Raw genomic sequence first — 15,732 nt, 5'->3', positions numbered from 1 at the left:
GACACTGGGTGCCTAAAATGGAAAGTGTTTCATTCCCCAGTATTGATGTCTCTCATCTAGATGAGCACCAAAATTGTCTTGTATTGATCTAAATGTCTTTGTGCTATTTTGTTTGCTGCTTCAATGCCCTTGAGTTAGGGAAGAGGAAAAAAATCAGCTCAGGTCCCTGTGTAGGTCCCATTAATCGTTACCCAGTGACTCCTGCTGGAAAGTCTGCATGTGCGGATGTCAGTTGAGGACAGGATTGAGCTCGGCTATGATGCCCTCCATTGTCAAATAGTCTGCGACCACTCAGCAGCTCATCTTACGTGTGAGGAATTGAGTGAGGTACTGGAAGACAGTTGGCACCCGTGGAACTGTACCCCAGTCTTCAGGAAAGGAGGGGAGACATTTTGGAGAAACAAAATACAACTAGAGGAGAAATGAGGAGCTTGGAAAAGCTCATACTGAAAGTCCCTACAAACAATTCTTTTGTTGGTTACATACTTAGTTTTGCTTTGTGGGGCCCATGTTTTTAACATTCCTCCACTGTAGTAGGTGTGGTGATGTAAATGCTGCCTCTCCTCCTAGTTTATTGTGGCTCTGAATTGCCTCCACACACACAGAAATAAATGTAAGTGGCTGCAATTCTCTCACCTGCACGTTTTCCTTCTGAGAACGATTCGGTTCAGAAGTCCGATCAGTAAGGAATCTGCCCTGCTCTTGGGGTGTGGGTTTACTGAGACAATGGATTGTTAACTTTGCAAGTGATTGGAATGTAGAGGAGCCAGACTGAAAAACTCACAAGCATTGTGTTGTTAGCTTGCCCTCCAGTACAAACTCTGTGTTAGCATTGGGTTTGTGTGTCCTTTCTGCCTGGAAATTCAGGTAACAATCAGTTCTTTTGCAAAAAAGGCTGACATTGGGTGACTGCCCTGCCCAGTGTGGCACTGAATCGTACAGGTCATGAACATCCCAGGTCCGATCTTGCTTTGAAATCCAGACTCATCGCACTGTCTCCCACTCCAACTTACTTTTTTTCTCAAAGCATCAGAACTCCTTCCCTCCCTCAGTCTTCCCTTTATCCTACAATCTTCATGCTTTCCAAATCCAGGCTTGTGTCACGTAATCAGTACTGCTTCCTGCTTCTCCCCCACCACCCCCCCCAACTTTTCAAATTTGCTGGTGTCCTGTACCACGATCTTTGGCCCCTTGCCAGAGTTTGTCAATAACTTTAAGAAGTCTCGCTCTCAATTATTCACCAGTTTCCTTTGACCTCCTCATTTCAGCCTGTGCAACTGTGTTGGGGATGGAGGGGGGAGCGATAGACGACCACCAGATCACCGCCTCCTCGATGCACATGGGATTCCTGGGCCTGAAACGCTGGCGCCCAGAGCTGGCACGACTCAACAACAAGGGAATTGTGAATGCTTGGAGTATGGCAACCTTTGACCTTAACCCCTGGTTTCAGGTAAAGAGTCTAAGAGAATCTTTCTACTAATGGGATTACAGGAAACCCTTGAATTGACCAAGGCATGTTAGTAGATTTGGTGCTCAAAATGTCCAACCATTGCAGAGCAGCAATCAACAAAGCCATTAGAATGTTGAACTATATCACCATGGGATACAAGTCAGAGAAAGCCATGATCAAATTATATAGTGTTCTGATGAGACTACACTTTGAGTACTGCAATAACAACAGAAAATGCTGGAAAACCCTGAGCAGGTCAGGCAGCATCTGTGGAGAGAGAAATAGAGTTAACATTTCACGTCGAAGACCTTTCTTCAGAACTGGAAGATGTTAGAGAACTGTTTTTAATCAAATACAGAGCCAGGGAAAAGGAGGGGCGGGCGGGAAGGAAAGAATGAAGGGAGAAATCTGTAATAGGATGAAGGGCAGGAGTAATTAAATAACAAAAGGGATGATGGTGCAAGGCATCATGGTGGTGCTGCCTGACCTGCTGAGTGTTTTCCAGCGTTTTCTGTTTTTATTTCAGATTTCCAGCATCCGCAGTATGTTGCTTTTGTTTGATCAAGCCCTATGTCTCAGTTTGAACCTTCTGTTCATCTGACTCTGATCTACTGTCCGTCTATCCTCACCCCATGCCCCCAACCCCCTGACCCCAGCTTCCAAAGCAGAGACATCAGCCATCATACACTTGCACTGTGGAGTTCCCAAACCCTTCTGCCTTGCTAGATCTCTTCCCACCTTCAAAAGGCCCCTTTTTGACTTTGCATTTAGTCACTGACCCCACTGCTCATCCCAACTCATGGTTGGTGTCCAGTCCCATTTGTGAAGTTCCTTGGAATGTTTCACTACATGAATATGACAATAAGTTGTTGCTGTATTAGATCTGAATGAGTTCCTCATCCATTTAAAAGGTAACATAATATTTGATTTATCCTGACGTCAATCATCTAATGTCACAGTCAAGCCATAGAACTTAACTTTAAAGTCTGGTCTCGCTTTTATCCAGCCTTTTAAGCCTAGACATTCATGAATGCGATTCTAATTTGCCCAACTACTGCATTTCTTCAAAGGAATGAGTACACTTAAAGCCAGGAAACCCCTGTACAGCCATTGCACTGTGTCATGTTTATAGCATGTGTGTTGTGTGGACAGAAGTGGACTTGACAGTGATACCACTGAATCTGCCAACTCTCATATCTGGACTCATAAATCAAGAATGGCCACATGGGTGAGATACTAAAGAGTGTCTGTCACTTGTGAAACCTTCCCCCAGCAGGGGTCACTGGAGCTAGGACCCCACAGGATTTACCCCCCTCTATAGCTCAGAGGCATTGAAGCCAATCATCATATCCCACTGCTGGCCAGCTGAGAACAGCTAACTCAGTACTGACCAATGTTTGAACCTGGGACTTTCCTGGCCTGTATGGTTCAGCACCACAATGTTGGTGCATTTGCGCACTGAGCAACCAGGGGCACTTCTTTCATTCTTTTACACTTCCAGGAGAGAGGTGAAGACAGGTTTTCAGGACTTATCCAGAATTCCCTTGTAGTTTTCCCTCTATAGTGCTGCAAAATGGCCACTCAAGCAGCACTAACTATCGTCACATCTCATTACCTCATCTCTCCTTTTACACAACTCTGTACTTGTCCAGAAATGTCCACTTTTACGCAGGGGGAGGGGGAGAATCTACCACTTTTGCACTTCAAAAAGTGTGTGTGGTGGGGGGGTGAGGTGGGCCTGTGACTATTGAATTAAAAAGGTCAAGTTGCAACATAATTAGATGTTTTTGAAGGAAGATTTTTTTTTTGTTCTTGTGAAAGGTTACGTTTTTGTTTTGCAGGTGAATTTCTTGAGAAAGATGCGAATTACCGGGGTCATCACACAGGGTGCCTTAGCAGTGGGGGCACCGGAATATATCAAATTGTTTAAAATTGCTTACAGCTTCGACGGAGTAAACTTCATCACCTTCATAGGCAGCGGAAAAAATGAAGAAATGGTAAAGTGCAAATTACAGAGTTCTTTGTTAAAGAAGCATTCTTAAAAGGCCTTAATGAGTAGAGCCTTGGGTAACTTATACATTGGGTTGCCAACCCTCAAGGATTGCCCTGGAGTCTGCAGCAATGGAAGATTAATCTCCTGGACACTGCTGTGAGCAACCCAGGAGAAAAATCATAGGGGCATTAAAAATAATTGTTTTTTAATATATTCTTTGAATACTTTTGTTTATTAGTTATAGAAATATTGGAAATGGGAAAAAAAGCTGTTTGACTATGCAGGGCCATTGGAAGTGGGAGGTCATGTGATGAAACCTCCAGGAATAAATCCAACAAGAGTTGGCAACACTATCTGTACAGTTAAAAGGGATATATTTCATGAGATTACAGTTGAGTTTGGATGAAGGCCAGTCAGCTCACTTGATTTCATCCATACAGAATCCCAATACCAATAAGTAGTCAAATACCCTAAATGTTATAAAGGACACGTTGTTTGTTGTCTGATGGCCCATTTGGTAATAATGCTACCTTGTGTGGTCTTTCACTCAAGACGTTAAACCGAGGCCCCGTCTGCTCTCTCAGGTGGACGTAAAAGATTCCAAAGCATTATTTCAAAGAGGAGCAGGGGAATTCTGCCCGGTTACCTGGCCAACATTTATCCCTCAACCAACATCACTAAAACAGATTATCTGGTCAATTTCTCATTGCTGTTTGTGGGACCTTGCTGTGCGCAATTTGACTGCCATGTTTGCTACATTACGACAGTGACTACACTTCAAAAAGTACTTTGTTGGCTGTAAGTGCTTTGCAACGTCCTGAGATCGTGAAAGGCGCTATATAAATGCAAGTTCGTTCTTCTTTTACTGAGCCATTCAAGTGAGGAAAATTCCAGGTTTAATCGCTGTTTTTTTCTGAGTTAGCTGATTTCAGTGGGGTGGTAGTAGAGGTTCTACAATTGGCTTCAGTGCTGTTGGGCGAGAGTGGTGAAAACTCCTATTCACTGTTTAATGACTACTGCTGGCCAGTGTGCGTGCTTGGTCGTTGGTTAAGGGTGTGGTCAAGCTTGGCTGTAATGTTGCCCATGATCAAAATGCTTGCCAGCACTCATTGTCCTAGGTCTTTGACCAAGCTTTTGGTCACCTGTCCTAATATCTCCTTATGTGACTTGGTGTCAAATTTTGTTTGATTATTGCTCCTGTGAAGTGCCTTGGAATGTTATATAAATGCAAGTTGTTGTTGTCACATTAAAGAAATGGCCACATGGGATTGAGATAAGATAGGGCAGCCAGTGACTGAGAAACTGGACCCCAGTAAGGAGACCGCACCTTTAGGAGAGGAGGCGAGACATTTGGGGGGAAATAACAACTAAAACTTCACTGTGCCTCACTGTACTCCTCCCTGGCACACACATGCAAGAGCCTCTCCCCAATTAGGTTGTGTATTTTTATAATTCGGTAATATTGCAATGCCATTTTTATTGACATAATTTCCTCCTTTTCTTGTTCCCACAGTTATTTACCGGAAACCAGGATAACAACGAACAGAAGAGGAATCTGATTGACCCACCCATCATTGCCCAATACATCCGCCTAATTCCTGTGGTGTGTCAGAGAGCCTGCACACTGCGCATGGAGCTGATTGGATGTGAACTGAACGGTAAATCTTAGATCAGGAACAATTGGGGCGTTGATGAAAACCGGCAGATTCTGGGATTTGGTGCTGGGGGTGGGAGAAGGACGGAAGAGGAGACTGATCTCATGCCAAAAAATCTTTGGGGGAGGTGGGCAATGGGGAACATTCCCATCATAGCCCAGCTGTTGTTGTATCAATGCAGTTAACAGCTTTGACGAGGGTTTTGGGACAAGGGGGGAAAACCATTGTAGCATCCTGTATATCAATGCACTTTCCTGGGTTAGAGGTGGTGTTTATACACATAATGAAGCATGTGGCTAGCATGAGATTGTTGATTAGTATGATTTAGTTAGAGTGAGATTGTTGCTTAGCTTGATGTTAGTTAGAGTGACATTGTTGGTTAGTGTGAGATTGTTGGTTAGAGTGAGACTGTTAGTTATTATGACATTAGTTAGAATTACATGGTTGGTTAATGGGAGATTGTTGGTTAGAGTGAGATTGTTGGTTAGCATGGCGTTAGTTAGAATGACATGGTTAGTTAATAGGAGATTGTTGGTTAGAGTAAGATTGTTGGGATACAGTTTGTTGAAATTGTTTATTTTACTGTCCCCCCCCCCTCCCCAAACTGATTGGGTCAATGATCAACTCAAGATTTGAAATGTTTCTGACTGTTTTTAATAGTGTCTAGGGCACTGGTGTCATTGTCCCAGCTATCAATACAAGCATGAGAAAGCCCGCAATGAGGAAAGGCCATCAGAGTTATTCCTCCACAGACCATATATAAACTACCCTACCCTGGACTCTATTCTATCCATTTAATCTCCTTCCATAGACCATATACAATCTGTCCTATCATGGCCTCTATCCCACTTGTTTAATATCCTAAGGGAAAGTTCTGTATAAATACTCCCTTATCCATCAAGGTAATCAACACAACTGCAGAATATTCACCCATCCTCGCATCTCCACTATTCAACCACCAAGGACACCTGCTCTCTGCCCCAGAGGCCACAGCAGTACAGGACCATTGTGAAGTATTTGATTATCAGTCTGTCCTTATCTTATAACCGCCAATCCCATTACAACTAGATATTTACCCCATTCCTTTTTCAAGGAGTTAGTGAATTTGGCCTCAATGTGGGTTAGTTTGGCTCAGATATCTGAAGGTGGGAAGAGTTGGTAGCACTTTTGCTTAAGTTAGGCCCATCTGCCTGTTCCCGTGTTGCTGTTCTCTCAATGTCCAGGGCAACGTTGCTCCCTCAACCAATGCCATCAAAACAAACAGATTGACTGATCCATTCATCTCATTGCTGGTGCAGAGTGGCTGCTGCGCTTGCTTACATAACAAAGGTCACTACACTTCAAAGTAAATCACAGTATGTGAAGTGTTTTGAGACGTCTGATAAGGTGCTACATAATCACAAGCATTAATATTATTTATTTGTTCTTTCTCAGTTGCTCAGAATCTGCCATGTGATGTTAAGGATGGGATATCCCATTACTCGAGGCAGTGAGATGAGTGGGAGAGCAGAGGAAGTCTGCCAATCTGTTTATACAATATCACTGACATCCTTATTGACAGTGAGTGTTGGGTTACTAATTGGAAGCAGCTAATTTGACATTAAGGTACTTGAAATAACTGGCAGGCAAACAGAAAAAAAGTAGCATATATGAGAGAGCTTTAGTGAGCAATTGCTGTGAGCCTTGTTCCCCCTTCCCCCATCAAGTACCATGAGCCTTGTCCTTCCCACCATCAAATACTGTGAGCCTTGTCCCCCCCTTCCCCCATCAAGTACTGTGAACCTTGTCCTCCCCACCCCACCATCAAATACAGTGAGCCTTGTCATTCCCCTCTCCCCATTAATTATTGTAAAACCTTGCCGTCCCCCCAGCAATAATTTTACCTTTTTCCTGAAGGCGCTGATTCTTTGTTGGAGTAGGGTTCCACATATACCAGTACCCCTCGAGTACCTCAGCTAAGTGGCCTTTCTTCAAGTGTAATTCTGAACAGTGTCACCAGGCTACTCAAACATGGAGGCAATCATAACTGAGGCAGGTCCTGTCCGTACCCAATGTTCACAGAAGCACACAATCCAACGGGGGTCACTGGATCGCAGTCAGGAGCCTGAATCCAGTTGTTGTGCCTACTGCTGACCCACCACAGATGAGCTAAGTTAATAGCTTTATCAATTTCCAACTTTATTTTTTTCCCAGCTCTATATGTTGCCCTTTGTGACTATTCAGCATTCTCGAACCAACAAAGAACCGATTGCTAAGCTTTTTCCAATACTGTTTTCTAAACAGAAGTAGGGGAAGTCCAAAATAGTGCCCAGGGTTGACTTGGCCTTTTGACCATGTGTTGTTTGTTCCCTGTGAGGGGTCTCCTCACTTTCGCCTCACACCCAACTTTGAAAGCCAGACTAAGATCAGGCACTTGTTCTGTGTGGAAATATCAGACCAAGCTTATCTCCTTCTATTTTGTGGGTCATTTGGTTGTTAGTAAGAACATTGGTTTGTGTTTTGCGTATGAAATCAGCTGGAATCATGAAATGTGATCCCCAAACACCAGCAAAAATCCTGGAATCTCATGTAATAAAAATTTGACTTATTCAACGACTGTAGGACTGGACCCAACCGTGAACAGATAAGTAGGGACACAATGCAGCACCTCTAAGGTGGTTACTCACATATTTATCAGTGGAAAGCAGCTGTATTACAGTAACCAAGGATTGAAATGGACTGTTATTCTTTAGTTCTGTTAGTCGGACAGATAACATGTATCAGATAAAAGGTGATCTAAATGAGGTGAGGCTGGATCAGCCTAATATTAATACATTACTATGCGATATGCTGAAAATACATTTAGCCAGAAAGTGGTACTATTATTCATTCAGTTTTGTGATTGTTCGATTAAAACAATGGAATATTTCATTTTTCAATACAAGCTGAGTTCCCGGTATCTTTGTGTGAATCTGATGCCTGTTACTAAAGATCTGACTCTGCACTTGACGATCAGGGATGATTGGAGCTGCACTGCATGCGGCTAATGAGGTGTTTTCTATGGTGACATACTGGGCTGGTGTTTGCTGGTTAATATTTGTATTTCTGGCTTAATCATTGGTTTTCCCTTTGACTGATTGTGTGCCGAATGCTGATAGGAGATACAAAAGCTTTATTTGCCTCCATTTTTCTCACTTCCTGCTCCCAGTTGAGACCAGCTAACTCAGGTGTCAGATCTGAAACCTTCCTGATCTGTACGGCTCAGTACCGTACTGGGTGGTCTATTTGCCCAGCAACACCTGTGACAATATACTTGGAATCAATCAGCATCTTCAGAAGAGAAAGGGCAAAAAACCATGAGGAGAAAAATGCAGCCAGAAAAACTCTGTTTAGTTTCCTGAGTGTGTTTGCACGATCTTTCCCAGCTCTTCAGGGTCTGACCAGAACGTTCTGCAAAGCCATTTGGGTTTTTTTTAAACATGAAAATAATGAACAGCTCAGCTGGCTGACCTGGTTAAGTCAATGTGTGACTGAGGGAAACAGATTAGGAAAGTCCTCGGTTCAATGAGTTAGCTGATTTCAGCCTGAGTGGTACTTAGGCTACCGTGGTTTGCCTCAGTGCCATTGATTTAGAGGGTGGAAAATCAGGGTTCTTATTTCTGATCACTGTCCAGTGACTCCAGCTGAAATGTGCATGACATTAAGTAAGAATAGGCTCCTGCATAGTTGTGATGACTCTGTGGGAAAAATAGCTGGCCAAAGCTCACTGTCTAGTCTTACACATGAAGAATGGCCACTTGACAAGGTATTGGAGGCTATATGATGCTTGTGGAACCAAGGGCTTCAAGATAGTAGGAGAGAATAGAAGATGGTTTATTTTATTTTACTGACTTGGAGGCACTTCCCATTCTGTCATAAAAATTTGTGTTTACAGTTTATTTAAACACAACAGGTTGCTCGGAGCCACTTGGGATGAAGTCAAGGTTCATTGAAGACAAGCAGATTACTGCTTCCAGTACGTACAAAATGTGGGGGATTAAAGCTTTCACCTGGGCACCGTACTTAGCACGTCTGGACAAACAAGGGAAAACCAATGCCTGGACTGCTGAGCTCAACAACCAATCGCAGTGGCTTCAGGTATCTCCTAAAACTTCTTGACTAAATGGATGTGATTGAAGTTCAAGTCTACTTTTTCAGGATTTAGAGAACAAATAAATTGGGGGACTGGATTGGGTAGGTGGTTTTTCTCCCTCTGGAGGAACATTCTGGTGCTATTGCAACATGCAACTGGAATTCGAGCTGAGCTTGTTAAATGTGGATCCAGGAAAATGTCTTCATACAAAGGGTTGCGAGAGTCTGAAATGCACTGCCCTGAAGGCCAGAAATGCCAAATCAATTGATGTGTTTAAAAGGGAGATAGGTGCTTTCTTGGCAAGTAAGGGTATTAAGTAATGTGGAGAGAAGGCAGAGAATTGGGATTAAAAAGATGGAGCTGCCATGGCTAATTCAATGATGGAACAGGCTCGATCGATTGAATAACTTCCTCTTTTTCCTGTGTTCCTCCTATAATCTGGTTTCATGCCCAGATCTACTGGAAATAATGGAAGATAAATCTCAGTCAGTGGTGAACTTCAAATGCACGTTGCTATGGAAACAACAGTCCATCATTTGTCACCAACGTTTAAAATCTGATAAAGTTATTAGGATAAATAAAACCATAAATACCCAAATATGTGTGGAACATAATAGTTCCAGGTCCTTTTAGGACCATGTGAGTATCATTTGTGGGATACACAGGTTTGAGTTGATTAGCATAGATTATAATGTTGGATTGATATACTTGAGTTTTTGCATCATTATCTTTCTGTCTCCCAAAGTTGTATCTAGCTGGCACTTTCCTCTGTGGCTGTTCACCTCCCACAAGAGTTCAGGGTGGACAGAGTCAGGTTGACCAATCTGTTCCCTCCCCCATGGCCAAATAAGCTCATCAAGACTCATTTACTAGGCTCACACAGGAAGAATTGCATTTTGAGTGAGATACCAGAGAGTTTCCACCACCCACAGAACCGGACTAAAGCACCTTCAGGAGCAGCAGAGTATTGGAGTAAAATTTGGAGGGAGAAATGAAATATTTTGCATGGAGTCCACAAGTTTGCAATTGTGACACAATCTTTTGGAAGGACTCAGCTCGATTGGGCTTTTATTATCATCCAGACTTACATTCTATGATATCTGACTGTGTCATCCGGATTGTTGTATCTTTTCTAGCTTAATCTTTTGGTTCCTAAAAAAGTCACTGGCATCATCACCCAAGGAGCAAAAGATTTTGGAGTAGTTCAATATGTAGAATCCTTTAAAATTGCCTACAGCGATGACGGACAGTTGTGGACTGTTTACCAGGACAACATCACAAAGACAGACAAGGTAAACAATATGGTGTGCTTTGCATTTATGGTGCTGTGTGCTAAAAGGTCCAACTAGACTCAAAAGAACTTCAAAGGAAGCTGTAATGTTACTGGTAGTTTCACCTCAGAGAGCAGATTGTGAGTTGATGCCCCTCTCCTGGACTTTATATGGAATTTACAGCACAGAAACAGGCCATTCGGCCCAACAGGTCTATGCCAGTGTTTATGCTCCACACGAGCCTCCTTTATCTCACCCTATCGACATATCCTTCTATTCCTTTCTCTCTCATGTACTTATCTAGCTTTCCCTTAAATTCATCTTTGCAATTTGCCTCAACCATTCCATGTGATATCACATTCCACATTCTCACAACTCTCTGAGTAAAGAAGTTTCTCTTGAATTCCTTATTGGATTATTAGTGACCATCTTACATTTATGGCCCTTAGTTTTGGTCTACCCCACAAGTGGAAACATCTTTATGATTACTCCATTGAACCCCTTCATTATTTTAAAGACCTCTATCAGGTCACTTCTCAGCCTTCTCTTTTCTAGAGAAAAGAGCCTCAGCCTCTTCAGTCTTTCCTGGTAGTTATAACCTCTTAGTTCTGGTATTACCCTTGTAAATCTTTTTTGCACCGTCTCCAGTGCCACTATATCCTTTTTGTAATATGGAGACCAGGACTTGTGCATGTAATCTATGCTGATGGCTCAGTGCTGAGGGACTGTCACATTGTCAGAGGAGCTGTCCCTCTGATGAGATGTCAGACTAAGGGCCCAACAAAATTTGACACCGAGCCGCATAAGGAGATATTAGGCCAGGTGACCAAAAGCTTGCTCAAAGAGGTAGGTTTTAAGGAGCGTTTTAAGGAGGAGAGAGAGGCGGAGAGGTTTAAAGAGGGAATCTAGGATCACACGTGAGGAGTGGTCAGACGAGTCCAGGGCCGCTTGAGGAGAAGATGGTGGGGGGGAGGGGGGAAATTGGGGGAATGAAATATTGTAATCAGAATAAAAATTAACATTTTCTTTGTTTATTGAAACTATTACTGTAGGTTTTCCAGGGGAACTATGACAACTACAACCACAAGAGAAACATATTTGATCCCCCATTCTACGCACAGTTTGTCCGGATCTTGCCTCAGACCTGGCACGAGCGAATCACTCTCCGTGTGGAGCTGCTGGGATGCCATGAATAGACACTTGCTTCTTGCATGCAATAGAGCAACATTCAATATGTGTTACGCGCTGATCTGTATGTTTATACACACTGGAACGCCAGCTTCACTTTATGATAACCTTTCATTGGCAGAGACCAATTGACCATATTTTAAAGCGACAGGACCCATAATATTTGTAGCGTGGCTCCCCTTCACCTGTGGCCCTGAGTGACTTGCTTGCCCCCTTGTGCCTCTGGACCTCCAGTCACAGTTTGCCCTGCTGTGGGACGTTAATGGGAATCCCTGCTGCTTCCTCTCCTTCTCTTCCTCACCAGCAAGAGAAGGCAAGGGAATGCTATTGGGAGGCAGGGTTACCTCAGTTTCCATACAGCGAGTGAAAGAGCCCTAATCAAATAAAACGATTGGGCCTGTTGGTCCTTTTCCTGTGGGGAAGTGCCTGACCACTTGATAACTGGATGGAGCAGTGTGATTGAAATCAGGAGCTCACCCTGTGGGAAATCGAAGGCACAGACCTGTGTCCCATCACTGCTTGGTCCATCATCCTTGAGAACGAACCTTAAGCGATTGGGATTGTGGCCCTTGACAGAAAAGTTAGTGAGTAATGCTAACGGATTAATAAGTGAAAACCTCAGCTGCCATATTAGCCTGCTTTCTCTCTAATGTAACAGAGCAGAAAGGATTTTTCACTATACCACATCATTAACAAGATATTGAGCTGTATGGTTTTTCTTTGTAGATTTGGATTATAGAGGGGAATCTCTAATTGAGATTTAAACTTATTGGGGGTAATTTTGACTTTGTGCGAGAGTGTGAAACAGGTGATATCGGATCAGCTGCCCTTTTGTACACCTCTCCCGGTTTTCATTTCTGTTGACTTCAATGGGATTGGAAAATTGGGAGCTACATATAACGGGCGGCTGATCTGATATCACCTGTTTTATACTATCGTATAAAGTCAAAATTATCCCCATTATCTCCTCTACTAAGACCCTTAAGGGTTAGTTATCCCTCTTGCATTGGGGTACACTTTATGTGCAAGACACTGGGCAAAATATGTGGAACCGTCTTGTTGTACAGTGAGTTTCTCAGGGATTATGAACGGCTTTGTAACAATTTGTGCATCTTAAAGTGGGAAGATCATGCAGCTGCACCTGCCAAAGACTGCGGTGTACAGTGATGGTCAGAGCAGCCTCAGATAGGGCCTACAGGTCCAGACTGAACGTCTGCAGAAGGGCACCTGGTCAGTTTGATAGCAATGGATGTAAATGACATCCTGAGACTAAAGACAGAACAAATGGAGCCCATTGAAGGTTTGGCAGGTTACAGTCTCCCATCCCCCCCACCCAAAGTCATAACAAAGAGCAGGAAACTCCAAACAAGTTTACAGCTGTCACAACTTACAAAGGCATCGCCTTCAACTAATTTTTTTAAAAAACAGGGTTAGTGAAGAGGTTAGTTCTAATCATACACCATTTTAATGATCACAGAGAGACATTAAACACTTCTTATAAGACACACCTGGAGGTGATATTTTTGCCAGCTTGCATATGCATTTGTTACTCAATAGCCAGTATGTAGTTCAACCCTGTTCTGTCAGGGAATCAGAGAGCGTGGGGGAAACAAGAGCACTCGCTGTGTCAGCACTGCTTACTTGAGAATGACCGTATGTACCGCACCAGGAGAGTTTGTGCACCATTAATGTTGGTAACAATGTGCATTCAGAAATGCTCCTTAAAATTATACATGAGATTTTAACACACAAAGTCTTGTGAATGTGCCTGTGGGCAAACCCTAGTAAAACAAGGTACGGTTCTTCCAGGTGACCTTTAGGTATTTATTGACTTACTTATTAACTTGGGTCACCTGTTACCTTCTTGCACCTTAGTTCTCCTATAGATTCGATGTTGGTTGTCTGTAGCTTAGTTTGCTAGCTGAGAATTTTAACTCCTTGATTCATTGACATGACATTTATATTTTCCATGTCATAATCTCTATACTGTACTGTTAAGTCCATATAAAAGTTTGAAGCAATTTGTAGAGTAGAGTGATATTGAACCAGTGCAAGTACAGGGAGTGTGTATCCCAATAGCAAAATTAAACTGGCAATGGGAAAGCTGGAAGTCCATGTCTGGATACACAGTAAGATCCCTGGGACTTTCTCAAGGTGCTTTTATGTTAGGTTAATGCCGCCAATACCCAATGATCAAATACTCCATGGGACGATGATCCTCTCAGCTGGGGCTGGGGGATTGTTATCTGTGAAGCACAGCTGGCCACAGTTGAATAATAAAGATGTGAGGATGGATGAGCTTCTGGGGTTTTGCCTGATTACCTTTGGGGGTCAGCGAGTATTTATACAGAATTTTGCCTCAGGAAAGTAAATGGATGGGGTAGAGTGAATGACAGGATAGATTGTACATAGGCTATGAGGAAAACTAAATTGTTGAGGTAGAGTCCATGATAAGGCAGATTGTACACGGAGAAGGAGATTATATGGGTAGAGTCCATGATAGGGTAGATTATATAGGGTCTGTGGGAGGAGCGGGATTGATAGGCTGAATGGCCGTGTCTCATTCTATTCTTTCTTATGTTCTAAGTCAGTGTGTGTGGCTGGGAATCGGGGAGTGGGGGGTGAGGGTGGAAACAGGGACAGCGATTGACTCAGGCCATTGGAAAAACAAGGGAACCATGATCAACTGAATGTGTGTATGCTTGACAGTGGGAGCTTGGGAGGACTTTGGTGAAAACATTGGCTATTTTACAACAATGACTAGTAGATGCATGCAGCAGATTGTAATTTAAGATCAAAGTCCTTGCTTGACTGAAGTAGGATTCCAAATAAAACTTTTGAATCATAGAATCGTACAGCACAGAAGGAGGCCATTCAGCCCATCGTGCCCATGTCGGCTCTTTGAAAGAGCTAGCCAATTAACCCCACTCCCTTGTTTTCTCCCCATAGCCCTGCAAATGTTTCCTTTTATATCCAATTCCAATGTCTGTGCGTCCTGGTGTTTTTTCTAGACTTGGTGTAGTTACAGGGTTATAAAAACAGAAAATGCTGAAAATACTCAGCAGGTCAGGCAGCATCTGTGGAGAGAGAAACAGAGTTAATGTTTCCGGTCGATGACTGATCATCAGTTACAGGTTGCGGGTTTGTGTTAAGTAGGAGTAAAGCAAGGTTTCTTTTTATGGTCTATGTTTCTTGGCTTTTCTGATTGTAAATAATATTGGCCTAGTTTATCCTGCAAATGAGGCAAGTCACATCATTTCAGCTAACCCTTCGCTCCACCAAAAAAAAATCCAACAAAACTCAATAAAGCTAACTTTATTAATCAATGGAGCATGCATGACTGGTATAAAGCATCATGGGAATGTCCTGTGCCTATGGAACGGAGTCGTAAGGTCCGACAAGGAATTAAGGCCTTTCCAACGAGGACAACAGAAATTAAAAGAAGTTCCTTTTTGGACTAACCCTTCTTGTGCTGAATTTCAGACAACTTGCATGCTCTAAATCTTCTAACAAAAAAATGAAGTATTGTGTGTAGAGCACAACGAACAGTCCTCCACTCACTGTAATCTCTGATTTAGGTAAGGACTAACTCGACTTTTTTTTTATTATTGGTGCAAACAATTAAAGGGGATTAAAACAATGTTTTCTGGCTTTCTGTGTCTCAATATCAGTTCTGAAACTCTGTATCATAGCAATAATCCTGATTTGTTTGATAGACCAATATGAAGGCCTTCAAGTTTTCTTTTTCAATGCCAGCTTTCCTCGACCCTTCGTTGAGGTATATCACACACACAATTTCAATTCATCGACAATTTGAAGACCATAGGTAGTTTAAAAAAGAAAGACTTGCATTTATATAACACCTCGCATGACCTCAGGACATCCCAAAGCACTTTACAGCCAATGAATTGCTTTTTGAAGTGTAGTCACTGTTGTAATGTAGGAAACGTGGCAGCCAATTTGCGCACAGCAAGGTCCCACAAACGGCAATGTGGATAATGATCAGATAATCATTTTTTTGGCGATGTTGGTTGAGGGATAAATATCGGCCAGGACCCCCTGTC

General features: G+C 42.8%; 1 protein-coding gene across 4 annotated transcripts in view; it reads left to right on the top strand.

Moving 5' to 3' along the window:
• The window catches only part of mfge8b (milk fat globule EGF and factor V/VIII domain containing b), a 57,866-nt gene extending 42,558 nt beyond the window's left edge, over positions 1-15,308 (top strand). For 2 of the 4 annotated variants that reach the window (XM_067971392.1, XM_067971394.1), the window contains 6 exons: positions 1,269-1,450; positions 3,292-3,447; positions 4,957-5,101; positions 9,012-9,214; positions 10,346-10,501; positions 11,533-15,308. In XM_067971392.1, coding sequence (XP_067827493.1) covers positions 1,269-1,450; positions 3,292-3,447; positions 4,957-5,101; positions 9,012-9,214; positions 10,346-10,501; positions 11,533-11,676 — 986 coding nt within the window. In that variant the 3' untranslated portion in view covers positions 11,677-15,308. The remainder of the gene's footprint in view (positions 1-1,268; positions 1,451-3,291; positions 3,448-4,956; positions 5,102-9,011; positions 9,215-10,345; positions 10,502-11,532) is intronic. The other 2 variants (XM_067971393.1, XM_067971395.1) reach the window with 1 other exon arrangement.
• The last annotated feature ends 424 nt before the right edge of the window (positions 15,309-15,732 follow it).

This window comes from Heptranchias perlo, chromosome 34 (genome assembly GCF_035084215.1).
Source record: "Heptranchias perlo isolate sHepPer1 chromosome 34, sHepPer1.hap1, whole genome shotgun sequence".
NCBI lineage: Eukaryota > Metazoa > Chordata > Chondrichthyes > Hexanchiformes > Hexanchidae > Heptranchias > Heptranchias perlo.
The sequence above is the reverse complement of the archived record's forward strand: the minus strand, read 5'-3'. Positions and strand labels throughout refer to the sequence as shown.